The sequence below is a fragment of the Schistocerca piceifrons genome, chromosome 2 (genome assembly GCF_021461385.2).
Source record: "Schistocerca piceifrons isolate TAMUIC-IGC-003096 chromosome 2, iqSchPice1.1, whole genome shotgun sequence".
Taxonomy (NCBI): domain Eukaryota; kingdom Metazoa; phylum Arthropoda; class Insecta; order Orthoptera; family Acrididae; genus Schistocerca; species Schistocerca piceifrons.
The window spans coordinates 908,529,535-908,548,970 of record NC_060139.1 but is presented as its reverse complement, the minus strand read 5'-3'; the positions used below and the strand labels follow the sequence as shown (position 1 = coordinate 908,548,970).

The 19,436-nt window shown below is 46.0% G+C and overlaps 1 protein-coding gene across 1 annotated transcript in view; it reads right to left on the bottom strand.

Annotated features, from left to right (window-relative positions):
• LOC124777284 (farnesol dehydrogenase-like) overlaps positions 1 to 19,436 on the bottom strand; it is a 62,076-nt gene that overhangs the window by 30,556 nt on the left and 12,084 nt on the right. The window contains exon 3 of the mRNA XM_047252629.1: positions 7,411 to 7,540. Within this exon, the coding sequence (XP_047108585.1) occupies positions 7,411 to 7,540 (130 nt within the window). The remainder of the gene's footprint in view (positions 1 to 7,410; positions 7,541 to 19,436) is intronic.

Sequence of the window (19,436 nt, the reverse complement as noted above, 5' to 3'; positions counted from 1 at the left end):
GTGATTCTTGAGTTTCTCCCGGCGTATTTGATAGTCAAAATACCTATGGGTGTACTGCCGGTCTACAGTGTCCAACGGGCACAATATTTCGGCGATCATACATGTCGCCATCATCAGGTGGACTGACTGACAGCTCCTGTGAACGTGCCGGCGCGGAGATCCGTACGCTATGGCTGCTCAGGGGAACTGGGTTCGGTCGCGGCGGCGTCAGATTTAAATACCCTCCGCCCGCGGCGCGCTCCCTCCGCTGTCCGCGCCCCGCGCCACGGTCGCACGGTGGAACAGATTGCGACGGCGTCTGAGATGACGTCGGTGTGATGGCTCTGTCCGCCGTGGTCGTCACAACTTATACGTTTGCTCGATTTACTCTTTATTAACCCACTCGCTGGTTCCCAAGCCTTGCTAAGATTATAGCCACAGTCACGGTTTATGAGGTCGTCATTGGTGCGAATTTCGATGGCCTCTAACAACGCTGTCCCAGTACCTCTACATCTACATTGATACTCCGCAAGCCACCCAACGGTGTGTGGCGGAGGGCACTTTACGTGCCACTGTCATTACCTCCCTTTCCTGTTCCACTCGCGTATGGTTCGCGGGAAGAACGACTGTCTGAAAGCCTCCGTGCGCGCTCTAATCTCTCTAATTTTACATTCGTGATCTCCTCGGGAGGTATAAGTAGGGGGAAGCAATATATTCGATACCTCATCCAGAAACGCACCCTCTCGAAACCTGGCGAGCAAGCTACACCGCGATGCAGAGCGCCTCTCTTGCAGAGTCTGCCACTTGAGTTTATTAAACATCTCCGTAACGCTATCACGGTTACCAAATAACCCAGTGACGAAACGCGCCGCTCTTCTTTGGATCTTCTCTATCTCCTCCGTCAGACCGATCTGGTACGGATCCCACACTGATGAGCAATACTCAAGTATAGATCGAACGAGTGTTTTGTAAGCCACCTCCTTTGTTGATGGACTGCATTTTCTAAGCACTCTCCCAATGAATCTCAACCTGGTACCCGCCTTACCAACAATTAATTTTATATGATCATTCCACTTCAAATCGTTCCGCACGCATACTCCCAGATATTTTACAGAAGTAACTGCTACCAGTGTTTGTTCCGCTATCATATAATCATACAATAAAGGATCCTTCTTTCTATGTATTCGCAATACATTACATTTGTCTATGTTAAGGGTCAGTTGCCACTCCCTGCACCAAGTGCCTATCCGCTGCAGATCTTCCTGCATTTCGCTACAATTTTCTAATGCTGCAACTTTTCTGTATACTACAGCATCATCCGCGAAAAGCCGCATGGAACTTCCGACACTATCTACTAAGTCATTTATATATATTGTGAAAAGCAATGGTCCCATAACACTCCCCTGTGGCACGCCAGAGGTTACTTTAACGTCTGTAGACGTCTCTCCATTGATAACAACATGCTGTGTTCTGTTTGCTAAAAACTCTTCAATCCAGCCACACAGCTGGTCTGATATTCCGTAGGCTCTTACTTTGTTTATCAGGCGACAGTGCGGAACTGTATCGAACGCCTTCCGGAAGTCAAGAAAAATAGCATCTACCTGGGAGCCTGTATCTAATATTTTCTGGGTCTCATGAACAAATAAGGCGAGTTGGGTCTCATACGATCGCTGTTTCCGGAATCCATGTTGATTCCTACATAGTAGATTCTGGGTTTCCAAAAACATGATACTCGAGCAAAAAACATGTTCTAAAATTCTACAACAGATCGACGTCAGAGATATAGGTCTATAGTTTTGCGCATCTGCTCGACGACCCTTCTTGAAGACTGGGACTATCTGTGCTCTTTTCCAATCATTTGGAACCCTCCGTTCCTCTAGAGACTTGCGGTACACGGCTGTTAGAAGGGGGGCAAGTTCTTTCGCGTACTCTGTGTAGAATCGAATTGGTATCCCGTCAGGTCCAGTGGACTTTCCTCTATTGAGTGATTCCAGTTGCTTTTCTATTCCTTGGACACTTATTTCGATGTCAGCCATTTTTTCGTTTGTGCGAGGATTTAGAGAAGGAACTGCAGTGCGGTCTTCCTCTGTGAAACAGCTTTGGAAAAAGGTGTTTAGTATTTCAGCTTTACGCGTGTCATCCTCTGTTTCAATGCCATCATCATCCCGTAGTGTCTGGATATGCTGTTTCAAGCCACTTACTGATTTAACGTAAGACCGGAACTTCCTAGGATTTTCTGTCAAGTCGGTACATAGAATTTCACTTTCGAATTCAATGAACGCTTCACGCATAGCCCTCCTTACGCTAACTTTGACATCGTTTAGCTTCTGTCTGAGAGGTTTTGGCTGCATTTAAACTTGGAGTGGAGCTCTCTTTGCTTTCGCAGTAGTTTCCTAACTTTGTTGTTGTACCACGGTGGGTTTTTCCCGTCCCTCACAGTTTTACTCGGCACGTACCTGTCTAATACGCATTTTACGATTGCCTTGAACTTTTTCCATAAACACTCAACACTGTCAGTGTCGGAACAGAAATTTTCGTTTTGATCTGTTAGGTAGTCTGAAATCTGCCTTCTATTACTCTTGCTAAACAGATAAACCTTCCTCCCTTTTTTTATATTCCTATTAACTTCCATATTCAGGGATGCTGCAACGGCCTTATGATCACTGATTCCCTGTTCTGTACATACAGAGTCGAAAAGTTCGGGTCTGATTGTTATCAGTAGGTCCAAGATGTTATCTCCACGAGTCGGTTTTCTGTTTAATTGCTCGAGGTAATTTTCGGATAGTGCACTCAGTATAATGTCACTCGATGCTCTGTCCCTACCACCCGTCCTAAACATCTGAGTGTCCCAGTCTATATCTGGTAAATTGAAATCTCCACCGAAGACTAAAACATGCTGAGAAAATTTATGTGAAATGTATTCCAAATTTTCTCTCAGTTGTTCTGCCACTAATGCTGCTGAGTCAGGAGGTCGGTAAAAGGAGCCAATTGTTAACCTAGCTCGGTTGTTGAGTGTAACCTCCACCCATAATAATTCACAGGAACTATCCACTTCTACTTCACTACAGGATAAACTACTACTAACAGCGACGAACACTCCACCACCGGTTGCATGCAACCTATCCTTTCTAAACACCGTCTGTACCTTTGTAAAAATTTCGGCAGAATTTATCTCTGGCTTAAGCCAGCTTTCTGTACCTATAACGATTTCAGCTTCGGTGCTTTCTATCAGCGCTTGAAGTTCCGGTACTTTACCAACGCAGCTTCGACAGTTGACAATTACAATACCGATTGCTGCTTGGTCCCCGCATGTCCTGACTTTGCCCCGCACCCGTTGAGGCTGTTGCCCTTTCTGTACTTGCCCAAGGCCGTCTAACCTAAAAACCGCCCAGCCCACGCCACACAACCCCTGCTACCCGTGTAGCCGCATGTTGCGTGTAGTGGACTCCTGACCTATCCAGCGGAACCCGAAACCCCACCACCCTATGGCGCAAGTCGAGGAATCTGCAGCCCACACGGTCGCAGAACCGTCTCAGCCTCTGATTCAGACCCTCCACTCTGCTCTGTACCAAAGGTCCGCAGTCAGTCCTGTCGACGATGCTGCAGATGGTGAGCTCTGCTTTCATCCCGCTAGCGAGACTGGCGGTCTTCACCAAATCAGATAGCCGCCGGAAGCCAGAGAGGATTTCCTCCGATCCATAGCGACACACATCATTGGTGCCGACATGAGCGACCACCTGCAGATGGGTGCACCCTGTACCCTTCATGGCATCCGGAAGGACCCTTTCCACATCTGGAATGACCCCCCGGTATGCACACGGAGTGCACATTGGTTTTCTTCCCCTATCTTGCTGCCATTTCCCTAAGGGGACCCATTACGCGCCTGACGTTGGAGCTCCCAACTACTAGTAAGCCCACCCTCTGCAACTGCCCGGATCTTGCAGACTGAGGGGCAACCTCTGGAACAGGACAAGCAGCCATGTCAGGCCGAAGATCAGTATCAGCCTGAGACAGAGCCTGAAACCGGTTCGTCAGACAAACTGGAGAGGCTTTCCGTTCAGCCCTCCGGAATGTCTTTCGCCCCCTGCCACACCTTGAAACGACCTCCCACTCTACCACAGGTGAGGGATCAGCCTCAATGCGGGCAGCATCCCGGGCAACCACAGTCTTAGTCCGACCAGGGGATGCGTGGGACGAGCTGGCCGTCCCCGACAAACCCCCATCCGGAACCCCACAGTGATGCCCATTGGCAACAGCCTCAAGCTGTGTGACCGAAGCCAACACTGCCTGAAGCTGGGAGCGAAGGGATGCCAACTCAGCCTGCATCCGAACACAGCAGTTGCAGTCCCTATCCATGCTAAAAACTGTTTTGCAAAGAACGTCTGAACTAATCTACAGAGAGCGCAAACAAATCGACAAAATTTAAACGGTTATGAAAATACAAGATTGCCTAGTAAATGCAGTAATGCTGCTACTTGCGCACTGCTGACACTGCTCGGCGGCGGAAGGAGACTAAGCGAAATTACACTATTCAGGTACTAAAACGCGGATCTACACTCTCAAATACTATAATACGCCCGAAATTTATGAATTAAACAATGCAAGTACCAAAAACACGCAAAGAAATTAAGAATTAAACTATGTAACAAATGAGTGAGCTAGGAGTATACGACTTGCTGCTCAGCTGCTTATCCAACGGCGGCAGGGAGCACACTCAACGTCTGTACCAGAATCCTCGTGCGTTCATACTCCATAGTGTGATTCTCCGACGAACAATGTCCAGCGACCGCCGACTTGCTCGGCTACATCAGTCGAGTGTGCCTCTGGTGTTCACGGCATCGATCCTCGACGGTACGCATCGTCTGACCAATATACGACTTGCCACTGACACGGAATCTGGTACACGCCGGCCTTCCTCAAACCGAGGTCATCTTTGATTATCTATTTACCTGTTAATATTTCTGAGGTGTTTTAGTAGTATAGAGCAATAACGTTATTTAAGTATCTGTTTACTGTACCTCATGGTACGAAAATTTAACTTAAAATTCTCCAATTACTGTATGTTAAGAACATGTGTCTACTGTCCCTGGACTTTTAAAGTAACGGGACTATTTTCGAAGGATAAGAGTAAATATGATCCTATTATACAATAACAAGATTATGTTTGTCATATTCTACAGTTACACCAGTTGACTTTCAACATTGCCTTAGTTAAACTGGAATGTAACAAGTTGTGGTTAGGTATGGAAACGTAAAGGTGTCAAGTTAAATAGGGCGCTAATACTGTGAGAACCAATAAAAATTAACCCCTCAAAATTCACTTAACCCACATTCATAGGGACTTCTGGAAGGAAGTTACACATGCCACCCCACGCTAAGGCGCAATAATTGTGTCGCACTGTCAGAAGAGACTACATGTTCCGTGTTTCCTGCAGAAAGGTCTGCTGCGTCAGAGGTAACAGTTGTCTCACAGTGTGCGACTGAAATGGAGCGCCAACTGGAAGCATATTCCTAAGCTGAACGGAAACTTACGATTCTTGTGGGTAAAGCGCGTATAATTTACATACAGAGTCATCGTAGAAGACTGGCGGTATATCGATCCTATCCAATATCGCGTCCAACCGTAGTCAAATGGTGCAGAAAAATCAAGCTCGCGCAGACATAGGAGATGCTAATCTTAAAATTTAGCTCTTTGACGACGCCACTCAATTTTTTAGGCAAGCTGAAAAACATCTTGAGTGATGCAAGTTTTTCAGTGGGTCTTGAATGGCTGCCTGACCAAGGAGCTGATTTCTGTCTTCGAGGAACAACGATTGGTAGAATGTTCCGAGCGTTTTAAGTTTGTGGCAACGTTGAAAAAACAGTCATGTTTCTGTGTCACTAAAGTGTAGCGCAGCATTCAGTATAATTAAGCTGTCCCCGTAATAATATGAAATTTACTTTATTAAGTCCCTCGTACATCAAGCACTACAGTTTATTCGTAGTGTACATTTACTTTAATCAGTGGATGAAGTGCACCGTTTAAATTCAGTATCGGTGCTGCCTTTTGAAGCTGTACAAGGATTCAGAGCCTCAGAGAAGCCCTACATATTAGATTGCTGCTTAAGTTCTTAGCGTTTTTCGGATGTCTATTCGGGTTGCTATGGGTTTATTTATCGATCGTGATTTTTTATTTTTTTTTACTGTTGCTGTTTGAGTGTACATATTGTCATTTGGAGATACTGACTGGAGCTATGGACTCTAGAAAATGTAGTGCCAAGTGAAGAAATCTTAACATTTACAACATATTCTTCTGTTTGAGCTCAGTAGGAGGGTGACAGCAGAGGAGGCCGCCAGAAACATTTGCGCCGTGTATGGGGATAATGCCATTCGGCAGAGTACTGCAAGAAAATCGTTTTCTCGTTTTAGTGAGTATTGTTTTGACATTGGTGGCTCCACGTTCAGTAATATCTTCGGGGTTTGATGATCGTTGGAATGCATTAATCCTCGATGCCCACGTCAGTGAGCTCGATAACTGACGAATGTGATAACTGTTCGTTCTACCGTAGTACGACATTTGTATGCAGTGGGCAAGGTTCAAAAATTGGATGTATGGGTACCTTACACTCCAAGCCAAAATCACATAAATCAGCAGGTGGCAGTATGTGCATCTCGTCTTGCTCGTAATCAATAGGCTCGTGAACAATACCTACCATTTCTATCCTGCATTGTTACTGATGACAAACTGCGTCTTTTATGCTATCAGAAGAACGAGAAAGGAATGGGAGCGCAAAAGAGCAGCAACTTACCGTAAAAAGCTCTGTGCGCATCCACAAAAGAACGTTATGCATCTGGTGGAACAGCGACGGTACTTTGTACTACGAATTGCTTCCTCGAGATGTAACCATCACTGCTGATATTTACTTTCAACCATTAAGACGTCTTTCAGGCTCAGTCCGAGAACAACGACCAGGAAGCTTGCGTGAAGTGATGGTAAGCCATAACAATGCCGCCCCCATACTGCTTGGCAAAAAACACTACATAGGAGTTTGGAAGTCATTTCACACCCACTCCATATTCACAAGATCTTGCGCCCCCCCCCCCCCCCTCAAATTCTTTTCGTTGTCTAACAACCAATATACTGTCTTTCCGGATGAAAACGCTCTCCGAACATGGATCGACTAGTTGTTCCCCTCAGAACGTGTTTTCTACAGTTGCTGAATCTAAAAGTTACCACAGCATTGACAGAATTAAATAGTCGAATATATTATTGATAATTGTACCTTATGTTTATTGAAGTTACGAAAACTGTTACGAACATTCGCACCAACACTGTTCTTAATAGTTTTTCATTAGTGACTAACAAACCGAGTGTTCCGTCTGACTTATTTACTGACTTAAGAGGTGTCATCTGCTGCATGATCTAACAACAGTGCATGATGAAGCGCCTACCTGCTGATGTGGATGACGAAGCCGTCGTCGACACCTCTGGCCAACATGTCCTGCACTGCTTCTCTGGTGCAGATGCTCAGACCCAGCACATTCACGTCCAGGACGCGTCTCCACAGATCCGTAGGTGCAGCTGCAAAAAAAAAGGTTCTACTCTTAAAGAAACCGTGACAATATAACACCATGCATCAATAAATAGTTTCCAGTATAATGGAAACAGCATTAAAGAAACGAAGGCATGCACTGACAACGCTTTCATTACCATCCTCATCCCATAGAATAACTTCAGTACAGTTAAGTCTACAGTTACTTCCAGCTTCCTCAGGAGCAGGCCTGATAACTTAAGCGCTTTGAAAATATGGGCGGTTCAACACACTGGTCACTGACGAGATTAACACAGACGTTTGGTTGCAGAGAGACCTAAGAAGAGAGACATCAAGTGAACAGTTACGACAAATCGGAGTGCTTGCAAGAAAAAGGAAAATCTGCAGTTAGTGCCAAGCTAGTTGTGTTCCACAGTAGTTGGCCTAAGAAGCGGAAACTCCTAAACAAAAATATCATTAAGTCAAAAATCTTTCATAAGTGACAGTGGAACCTCCAAGCTATGACCAGTTGAGAGGTAACGGAAATTTTGGCCCGAAAAACGAGTAACTTAAGTTCCTTAACGTACAAGGCGAAAGGTGTCTGGAGCAAGCCAACTATGTTGCAGCTAGAGAAGGCCTGCAATTTTTGTATAACGAATTATCCAACTGTAGTAGCTACACACATTACAGGCGCATTCCTTGGAAGGAAAGCTACCGTACTTAAGGCATGCTCCATAAATCTAATGCCTTACGAAATGTCCTCCCTGAAGATGGTTTTTAAATCTAAGGTAATACAAGGGAAACAAAAATGCAGCTGCAAGGAAACAGACTCGATGGAATAAAACAGTAACAGCTTAAAGTCCTGTGGTTATTGGTGCGCAACCGAGTCACCGAAAATAAATTAACATCTATAGAAGTTTGTATACACGACTTATTAATGAAATGATCTTGATCCGTTCGGACGGAAGAACAACGCACTATAACGAAATCCCTGTTTTCAAAAATTTCTCGCGAATCAAAATTCATACGAAAATGAATGTCTATAAGGGCTCTTTTCAGCAGTTGCGAGATAGGGCAACGCATTTCAGAAGAGGGCGCGCATCTCGTCAACAAACCCACGCCAAGGCGGGTCCGAAATTTTAGACAGATCAAAAGACTGAAGAGCTGAATGTGGCCTTGGACGACCGGAGCTATTAAATCAATGTAATTAATAACCTGTAAGCGCAACGAGGCACAATACGGTTCATTTCGCACTGTGACAATAGGCGTTGTGTAAAATATGTCACTTATGAATTCTGATTAAAACATGTGAAAATTCGTTTCTCTGCAATGTGTGAAACTTTTTAAATAGTCTCAACTGACACTGTACACCGCTTTGTTAACGTGTCTCAGACAGGTTCACAATGTCATGCCATAAATAATATACCCGAAGCACTGGCTTCTAAAAACTTCTTGCTGCGATATTTATGACGAGGAAAGGAATTTTTATAGCCACTTATCTTAGTTCCTGATCGACGAAACGTGTGCCAACACAGATGTCATACTTATTTGTTGGAACAATGTTAAGGAAATGCAATTCACACGTGAAAGAGGTCGCTTACGAGATACTCGTTAGATAATTTTTTTATTCTGTCGGCCCTTCGGATTCTTAGTTGCATTAAAGAAAGAGGAAGGGAGACTAAGGGTTTTAGCAGGTTGCCTTGAGGCGCAAAAGTGTATTGAGTGTACAAACGTTTTGAGATTACATGTACATGCTGACGGAAAAAAAATTGCATCAGCAAGGAGAAGATTTGAGACAAAACGAAAGGTGGTAGAAATGTTTCTACCTCTAAAGAAGTCTATTCATATTTTGCGTCACTCCCAAATCAGGTTTGCTTTAAATACACTTTGTAACGGTCGTGAGCGTTAGTTACATTTGAGACGACGTGGTGAGTTCATGTTTATGAAGAACGCCTTTAAGGCGACACAGATGCCATTATAAACTCGTTAGAGTTTGAACGAGGTCGTTCAACAAGGCTACGAGGAGCTGGATGTTCCTTCTGCAACACTGCAGAAAGACTGGCAGGAGTGTAGCCACTGTACATGATTGCTGGAAGGAATGGTTAGGTGTACAGCTCTGTATTATGTTGCATATGCAAAAGTAATTTGAGTAGCACTTTGTCCACAGCAACAAACTTATGAGTCTACTTCGAGGACAGCTCCGAGCCAGACGCCCTGTAGGGAGCATTCCACTGACCCCCAAACCACTATTTGCGACTTCAATGGTGTCGAGCGAGAGTTCATTGGAGGGCAGTGTAGTGGTTGGATGAATAAACAGGCCAAAATATTAGGTCATCAGTCCCTTTTATCTCGACCACACAGGTGTGACTACATGCAAGAGATGCCCTAGCACACAAAACCCAGGGAAAGAAACCCCAACGTCTGTCAGTTCAATGAAGACTGAAGGACAAAAAGGAAGAAATGGGGATATAGGAAGAAAGGCAAGCGAGAGGTCCTGTCTAGGGAGCAGTCAGAAGGCCCCCAAAGCAAAATGCAATGAGAAGTAGACCCCCAGCCTCACCACTTACCAGAGGCACTCCATTCAAATTGTCAAGTGCAAGAAGCACGAACAGTCATAAGGTGAACAAGTCTAACAGACCATGTGAGACAGTGGGGAGAAGAGTAAAAGAGCAGGTAGGGTGAGGGCCAGGCTGGACCACCAAGCCCAGACACCACAGCCCTGTATGGACAGAGAAAGCAGTAGAGTGTTCGACAACACTTCAGTGGCCAAATAGTGTTAAGTGGCCATCAAAAAGAGTGGTGAAAGACCCCTTACCAAATAAAAAGTAAAATTAAGTCTACTGCTGAGGTATTGCCTCCTAATGTCAAGTGTAGGAAGTCAGGGAGATTAAGAGCCTGATGCAGGACAGCTAGGTTGGGCCAGTCCAGTAAAATGTGACCACTGTCAAACGGGAACAACGAGAACAGAGGCGTGGATCCTAACGAAGGAGGGGATGAACGTGAATCAGGTAAGTATGACTCATGCAGAGCTGGAAAACGACAATAGAATCGTTTCAAGCTGTCTGCATGGAGGACCACCACACACTTGTAGTCTCCATTTCCTGTAGGTAGTTAAGTGAAAAAGTAAGCCATTCCATATTACTGATTCCTGAAACTTTATGGCATAATAGCAATCCGAGTTCTGTTTCCAGGATACAGATATCAAGAATTCGCTTAATGGTAGTCACTTTAGCCAATCAGATTTCATTTCCTGGAATCCCAACGTGGCCTGGGGTCTATACAGTCAGTTTCCACATTGTTCAAGGGCATACAGGAAAACCTGGATAACCATGACCAAGGGATGGCAAGAGTAACACTGGTCGAGAGCTTCCAGACTGCTCAAGGAGTCGCTGCATATGACAAAGGACTCACCATTGTAGGAATAGATACGATGAAGAGCGTGAGAGATGGCTACCAACTCCACAGTGAAAACACTAGCCATCCAGCAAGGAGCGCAGTTCAGTATGTCCCACTTAAGCATAAGCAACCATCGAGCCATTAGTATAGACTACTACTGTTTAGACTAGTTCTAAGCTCTGGGATGCGCCGAGGATGAAGAAAAATTAGTGGAAGAAAGCCTCAGGATGACCTAAGTCTTTCAGATGGACAAAGCTGTGGTGAAGGGATGCATCACAAGGGTGTATGCGAGTGGGCCCAGAGGAGAGATGGAGGAAACAGCGGGTGTTCAGAGAGGGATCAGATGTGGATTGCGATCTTATTACCTGATCTCTGCCGCTGTTGCAGGAGACAGATTTCCACGGCTGGAAAAAGGAGACGGTATTTTGGATGTTTGGGGAAGCTGTAACTGTATGTAGCATAACTGACAAGCTGCTGTTGGCCGCAGCCTCCACAAGTAAGCAGAACAGTAGTGTTACCAGGAAGCAAAGTGTGAGGGTAAAGCCAGCACTTTCGCTTAAGCTGGCGAAGATAGGGAATCCAGGTAAAACAAGCATCTAATCCTAAAATGGAGGTAGTATCCACCACAATGAGTTGTTGGTCGTCAAGGTAAAGTTCTGGATGTGGGTGAATGGAACAAAGTCTATGGAAGTGCATGGCTTGAGTCTTAGTGGAAAATCGAAAACCATGGGCGAGTGCCCATCACTGCACCTTTGGATGACACCTTGCAGTATGTACAGCGACGCCCACACTTTAGGAGAAACAGTAAAGGCAAAAGTCGTTAGCGTACAAGGAGGGTGACACTGAGGACCCCACAGCTGCTGCTACACCTTTGATGGCTACTAGAAAGACAAGGACTGAGTATAGAGTCCTGCAGGACCACATTCTCTTAGATATGAAGGATACTGTGGGAAACCCACTTTAAACTGGAATGTACAGTGCGACAGGAGGTTCTGGATAAGTACCATTGGGGACACTAAGGACACTGGGCTGCCTACAGCAGGCTGCCAGGTAAGACATGGACCAAGATAGTTTCCTATCGAGCATGAGCCCCAGTAATTTCGTAGTGTCAGCGAACGAAAAGGTAACAGGCACAAGATGAACAGATGGTGGAAGAAACCATTTGCGCCACCAGAAATTAATAAAGACTTGTCAGTGGAAAAGCGAAAGCCATTGGCGATGCTACAAGAGTGAAGACGATGAAGACAGCGCTAAAGACGCTGCTCAATGAGACAGGTCCTTGGAGAAACAATAGATGGCAAAATCATCTACAAAAAGGGAGCCAGAGATGCCTGGCAGGGGAGAGGTCTTAATAGGGTTAATGGCGATAGCAAAGAGGATGACGCTCAGGACGAAAGCCTGAGGCGCACCATTTTCCTGAATTAAGGTGTCTGACAAGGCACAACCCACACGCACCTTGCAAACACTATAAAAATGTCTGAAGGAAACATGGCAGGCGCCCATGGAAGCCCCACGTGTAAGGAGTACAGAGGATACCCAGTTCTCCAGGTGTCTTAGGCCTTCTCCAAATCGAAAAACACGGCCAAAGTCTGGTATTTTCGCAGAAACCCATTCAAGACATGGATAGACAAAGTAACAAGACAGTCAACTGCAGAACGCTGCACTCTAAATCCACACCATGCATTTGTGAGTAAATCATGAGACTCTAGCCACCACACCAGCCAGGCATGCCAACTGGGTATGAATCATATGTTCTATCACCTTGAAAACAACTGCTTAGAGAGATGGGGTGGTGGCTAGAAGGAAGGTTCCTGTCCTTACCAGGCTTAAGTATGGGTATGACTGGCTTCACGTCAGAATCTGGGAAATTTGCCCACTGCCTAGATGTGGTTGTTCATGTTAAAGTGCTTGCCCACAAGAAAAATGGTTCAAATGGCTCTTAGCACTATGGGACTTAACATCGATGGTCATCAGTCCCCTAGAACTTAGAACTACTTAAACCTAACTAACCGAAGGACAACACACAACACCCAGCCATCACGACTTGCCCACAAGAGAGGCGCTGCACTATCAATGTAGATAGTGTCTGGCGCTGGGGCAGAGGTGAGAGCATGATCTAGCTCCCTCATAGTAAAGGTTGCATTGTAGGACTCCCAGGTCTAAGAAGAGAAGGGAGTCGCCTGAGCCGCCTCCGCTCATTTCTGATGGAGGAAGGCAGGGTGATAGTGAGAAGAGCTCGAAACTTCTGCAGAATGGCGGTCCAAGGTGTTTGAGATAGCAATAGGGTCCACACTGAGATCGTCTGCTGTTGTCAGGCCGGAAATAGGGGACAGGATCTTGGTCCCCGAAAGCTGAGGTTGGCCCTCATGACAGAGGAAGGAGTGGAACTATTTAAAGAACTAGTGAATTAAATCCAGCTAGCATTTTCGTTGTACTGAAGAATGCGACAATTTGCTCGCATCTGTTTATAATGACTGCAGTTCGCCAGCGTAGGTTGAGGGTTAAAAACGCGGAGAACATGTCTCCCTGCGCGAATTGCGTCACGACGCACCTCAGTTCACCAAGAGACTGTGACGCGACTCTGTGAAGAGGAAGTGTGAGGAATGGAATGTTCTGCAGCAGGACGTATACAGTTTGTGATATTCCACTTTGTCATCTCAGCTGGGTAAATTCTGTTCTTCGAAGGTCGCCAGGGTGGAGTAAAGCTGCCAGCCAGCCTTAGCTGCCATTTGGGTGAGCACACAGGTGGGGTAGGAGTCGTCAGCAGACAGACAGCACATGGGTAATGGTCGCTCGAGTAGGTATCAAAGAACGGACCACTCGAGATGATGGGCAAGCTGGGCAGTGCAGAAGGATAGGTCCAAATGGAAATAGGTGTGCAAGGAGTCAGAAAGGAAAGTTGGTGCTCCTGTGTTAAGGCAGAAGAGGTTGAGTTGATGAAGGGCATCAGCTAAGAGGGCACCTCTCCGACAGGTTTTGTGAGAACCCCAAAGCGGATGATGCGCATTAAAGTCACTGAGTAGCAGAAATGGGGGGAGTAGCTGCCTAAGAAGCTGAAGGAATCCGCCTTAGTGACAGCGAATGATGGGACATATATGGTACAGAGGGAAAAAGTCCAGCAGGGAAGGAAAAGGCAGATTGCAACAGTTTGAAGACTGGTAGTCAGGGAGATGGGCTGACTATGAATGTCATCCCACAAGAGCAGCATGACGCCCCCATGGGATGGAATTCCGACCTCAAGGGGAGGTCAACACGAATTGGTACAAAATGTTACAGCTCAAAGCGATAGTGAGGGCGCAATTTCCTTTTCTGAAGGCAGAGTAAAAGGGAATGCTCTGATGCTAAATGGAGCTATAAATTCTATTTGTGGGACCAAAGGCCACGAACGTCCCATTGGAGCAGAGTCATGATGAGATGTAGGGGTATCACCCCGGCAGCTGCTGAGTGACTGCCTATTTAGAGTCGCTACTACAGGACAGAAGCAGGAGTATCCTGCTCCATGGGGACCACAGAAGCATCAGCTTGCTTGTGCTGTCGGCCTGTGGAGTCCAACGCTGAAAAACAGTTGGTGTTTAACAGCGACAAGGGCCAGCCGGGCTAATGTATCATATGGTGACATCGTCTATGATGATCTTTGAGTTAGCAAAGGAGAAGACAGTTTGCCTTCGGTTGATAGGCAAGACTGACAGCTGTTTGCACAGCTGGATGGGGGTGGGGGATGGCGATGCTACCTTGACACTGGGCGATTTCACAACCTCAGAGCTGAATTGGAGGTCTCATGTCTGCATGGCCATGTCCTTCATAGAGCGAGGGGGTGACAAGAACAGAACTATAGCAGTCAGACAAAATGCAGAGTTTGCACCTAGCCAGTAACTTGCGAGTGACTGGGTAAGGCACTTTTTCCTTCACCCAAATCTAACAGCCCACCCATCAAGATACATGGGACAATACTGAGAGGCAGCGGCATGGCCGCCATTGCAGTTTATATCGCAGGGAGAAGGAGGCGGATTATCGCCCTTGTGCACATCCCTACCAAAGGTTACACATTTGGCTGGGAGTCGACAAGACGCTATAGTGTGGTTGAAACAGTGACACTGGTAGAGGCTCATCGGGTTTGGAATGTATGGCTGGACTTTGATAATTTCATAGCTTGCTTTGATCTTTGACAGAAGCACCACTTTATCAAAGGTGAGAAAAGTGTGGGTGGGGACTAAGGAAGAATCTACCTTTTTCATTACACGATGGACGGCAATGACACCTTGATCAGAGAGGGAAGGTTAGATTTTGGCCTCAGACCGTCGAGCAGCCTAGAGTAAATGACACCACGTGAAGAATTCAGAGTTATATGGGCTGCAACACGAACAGGATAGCTCTAGAGAAGCTAGACAGCAAGCAGTTGTGCTAGACAAGCAGAAGAACCTAGTATCCAAAAGCAAAATGCCATTCCATAACCGAGAGCAGGATTTCACAGGGCCAGCAATTGCATTAACACCCTACTGAATAACAAACGGATTTATTGTGGTGAAGGACTGACCAATTTCAGTACATGAGACCACGAAGAACCATGGTGCAGCAGGAAGTGTCTTGATCATTAACTTCATTACGTTTACGTTTTGTAGACGTTGACTGAAGATCATTGGCTCATTGCAGGAAAATCCCCATGATTGCCAGTGTCTCCGATGTCGCGCTCCTTCCAACCAGGAGCCCCTTAACAAGGGGCTCTCCTGCCTTATGTGATTGGGAGGTGACACCCGATGGAGGGAACAAACACCCGATGGAGGGAACAATTGGCAACTTGGGAAGGTTGCAGCTCAGGCAGTCAACCCTCCCAGGGCCTGGCCTTTACCAGGGTGTACATGTGAGCCCTACCTGTCGATGGGGGGGGGGGGGGGGGGAGGGGGCGGCGGCTGGGAATTATGTGTTACCCAGTCACCTGTTACACATCAGCCTTCAGGAGCACACAGGGAGAAATAAGAAAGATTAACCCCAAACGCCGAAATGGAGGAACAAGAGGACATGGGAGCAATAAACGAAGGTGAGACTTCGCGAATATCGAGAGGACTCGCAGGGCAGAAGGGGGAAAATGCTGCTGAGGCTGGGACCCCATGGCAGCCAAGCATGAACCTGTCTAAGAGTGGCAATCATCCTGGGGACTCTGAAGTTAGCATCATATGGCTCCAGGTTGTGTGTAGCAAAAGAATGGTTTTGGCTCCATCTGCAGTTTTAGAACACAAAATGCAGGTTGATTATTTTTAGATACTGAGGATCAAGCATAATCAAGAACAAAATGGCGTCTGGAGTAGTGTAGATGGTGGCATTAAAGGTGATACTAGATATACCTGCAGGTATCTGATACCCATAGACATGGAATCTTAGCCCAGACCTGCTAAGGCGAGGTGTGTGGTCTGATGATTGACATGTACTGTTCCCAGCATTCTCACTTCAATTTTTTTTAGTTGGTGCAACCAGGGACAGAGCTGCTTGAAGGCAATGAGGTGCTCCATCAATTGGTGCCACTCTTGGCATTGGAGAGCCTGCCTATGTAATGGCCTCAGCGATTTCTGATTATCACCAAGGTAATGTAATATTTAGACAGGCCTCAGGAATAGTGTGATCGCTGAAAGCATGGCTGAAATTTTAATCTGGACTGCCTCATCGTTATCTCCATTCAGCAGGGAACCAAGGGCGGCAGCAGAAGTGAAAGCACCCTTGTCAAGACTCGAGAGCCTATCTGGACAGCTGTTCAGGGGAATAATGCTGACTGAGGGAGGGAGGGACAGGAAAATCGGGAAGTATTCACTACCACATGGTTCATCAAGAACTGTACAGTTGGAAGACAAGGGCTGCAAATATGAATGTCTGATCGAGAAAGTTCTGTGTGTCACACTTGAGAGGGTGGGTGCCACCCAGTCTCAGCAGTGGCTATTTGGTCAATCCATTGCTCTGAGTGCCTGTGCCCAATCGCAATGGTCATCTATTCCCAGCATAGATAGGAGGTTCTCAACTCTGGCACAAACAGTGAAACCCCTGTGTGGTCAGGGACTAACGCCCTGCAGTTACTTTAAGACTCACCAAGCAATGGGATGAGTAACAGGATGCTACTTTGAGTGACCTTCCCTGCACAATTTGCAGTTTTAGAGAATTTTGAAAAGTGGTGGCAAGTCCAACCTAATAATGGAGGACCATGTGTGTATTTAATCAAAAGTTTTAGAGAATGCTGGAAGTGGAAAGTCGAGTCCCAGTAATAAACGAGGTCCAAGTAGGGTCTGGACTAAGGAAACCATGTGATGGAGAGGCATATTAGGATAGGCACAATATAAGCTTTTAGCACACACCTGAAGTAATTTTGCGAAGGCTGGGGATCTGTGGTAGCCAAGCACATATGAAAGAGTGAGCCCAGGATAGAGTTGTGTTTTCTGATGAAAGCTGGTGATGCCCATATGTTAGAAGGCCAGTCGAGGGCCTACAAACAACCTGTCTCGGTGCTAGACACACTGGACCTACACCTGAATTTATGGTGTGGGGCGCAATCTCATGACTGTAGAAGCACTCTCTTCGTTACCTCAGATACACTGACAAAATTTGTGCGTCAGTCTGGTATTGGACCTGTTGTGCAACCATTCATGAGAATCATTCTAGACAGCATTTTCAACAGAATCTCTGTCGCATATATACTGTGTTGTAGGGTGTCTATATGTTGCGTTAACGTGCTCGACCATCAGATCTCTCCAATCAAGCACTTATGGGACATCAGACAGCAACTCCAGCGGCATCCACAACCAACATCAACCGTCCCTGTACTGACCAAGTCCAACAGGCATGGAACTCCATCCCATAGATATCCGACACCTGTACAGCAATGGACACCCGTTTGAATGCTTTCATTCAACATTCCGGGGTTTACATTGGCTGTTAATGTACCAACATTTCACATTTGCAATGTATGATCTCGCGCTTACACTAATCTGGGATCGTGCAATATTTATCTCTAGTGTTGGTTGGTTGGTTTGGGGAAGGAGACCAGACAGCGTGGTCATCGGTCTCATGGGATTAGGGAAGGATGGGGACGGAAGTCGGCCGTGCCCTTTCAGAGGAACCATCCCGGCATTTGCCTGGAGCGATTTAGGGAAATCACGGAAAACCTAAATCAGGATGGCCGGACGCGGGATTGAACAGTCGTCCTTCCGAATGCGAGTATCTCTAGTGTATTACCTAGACAAATTTATTCCAGAAATTTCATCACTACATTATTTTTCTGTTTTGAGATTTTTCCGTCAGTGTAAATTTTATTCTTAAAACGACATGTCCCAAGGTGAGAAACTTTCACAGCTCTGTACCTCATGGAAATTCACTACCTTGTATTATCTGTGCGAAGATTAGCAATTCCCACCCATTTAAACAAGAAACCAGATAAGAATTTTTGTGTAACTTGCGATATTTGTCATGATTTATTGTGATGCAGAAATTTTTGCAACAAGCAAACCGTTGAAAGTAATTATCAGGTTGAATGTTTCAAGTGAGACATTGTACTGCGAGCGATGAAATTCTTGAAACTGCCAGAACAGAATCTGAACGGTACGAAACTATGCGAGTCAGTCTGTAGGATGGGTTACGTCAGATCCCACACATACGTTCCAGTTAGTCATGGTTTCATCTCTGCCGCCGTTCCATATCTTTTCTTCATCTGTCCGTTGGTTAGGCCCTGACACTGTAGCTGTACAGACTGTCTAAGACCAAGTTATTCGTGCTTGCCTTGGCAAGTGTTTCAAACTCACCTGGTTTAGTGTCTTTCGCAGCTAACACTTTCACATTCGTCCCTAGCAATATGATATTTCTTAACTTCCTCTTATCTGGCTTGGTGTGATTGAGTGTCCTGGCGTGCAGGCTATGTAGGTAACGAGTCACAAACTTCACTGGTAGGATCCTGTTTTGCCAGGTCCAGAAAAGATCTGACAGTAGCGGGTTAACACCCAAGTCGACCAATGTGGAACGAAGACTTATCACTTCCACAAAACCTGTATCGTTACAGTTATTAAAAATAAAAATGACCCTGTGCCACTACCATGCAGGCAGCCCTACATGCGTCAGACCAATGCGGCCTGTTAGAGATTCGCACAGCACTACATCGCAAACACTAACAGCTTTCAATAAGCTGATACAGGAACACTAGATACACATATCTCAGTGTTACCAACTTTACTATACCATGTTCTCATTCAGCCGACAGAAGTATTCAGGTTTTCAGGGTATTTAATGAAACTATCAAAGGACGACGGGCCTTCAGTAAGCAGCACAACTCTTTCTCGGCCAGTTTCTGTTGAAAATATGCCTAATTTGTTGTGAGACAGCGTGTAATATTGCTGCTTCAGCCCGTGTTTCATGAAGTTCATACAGGTGGCGTCACTATGCGTTGCCCTCAAAACTGCATCTGTAACGGAGGTGCGTTCCAGGCAGACAGCTGTCACGACGTATCGTGCGGCGGAAAACCAGAGCATCGCAAATATTCATACCCGCCTGCAAAATGTCAGACCAGGCAGTGAAGAAATGCAC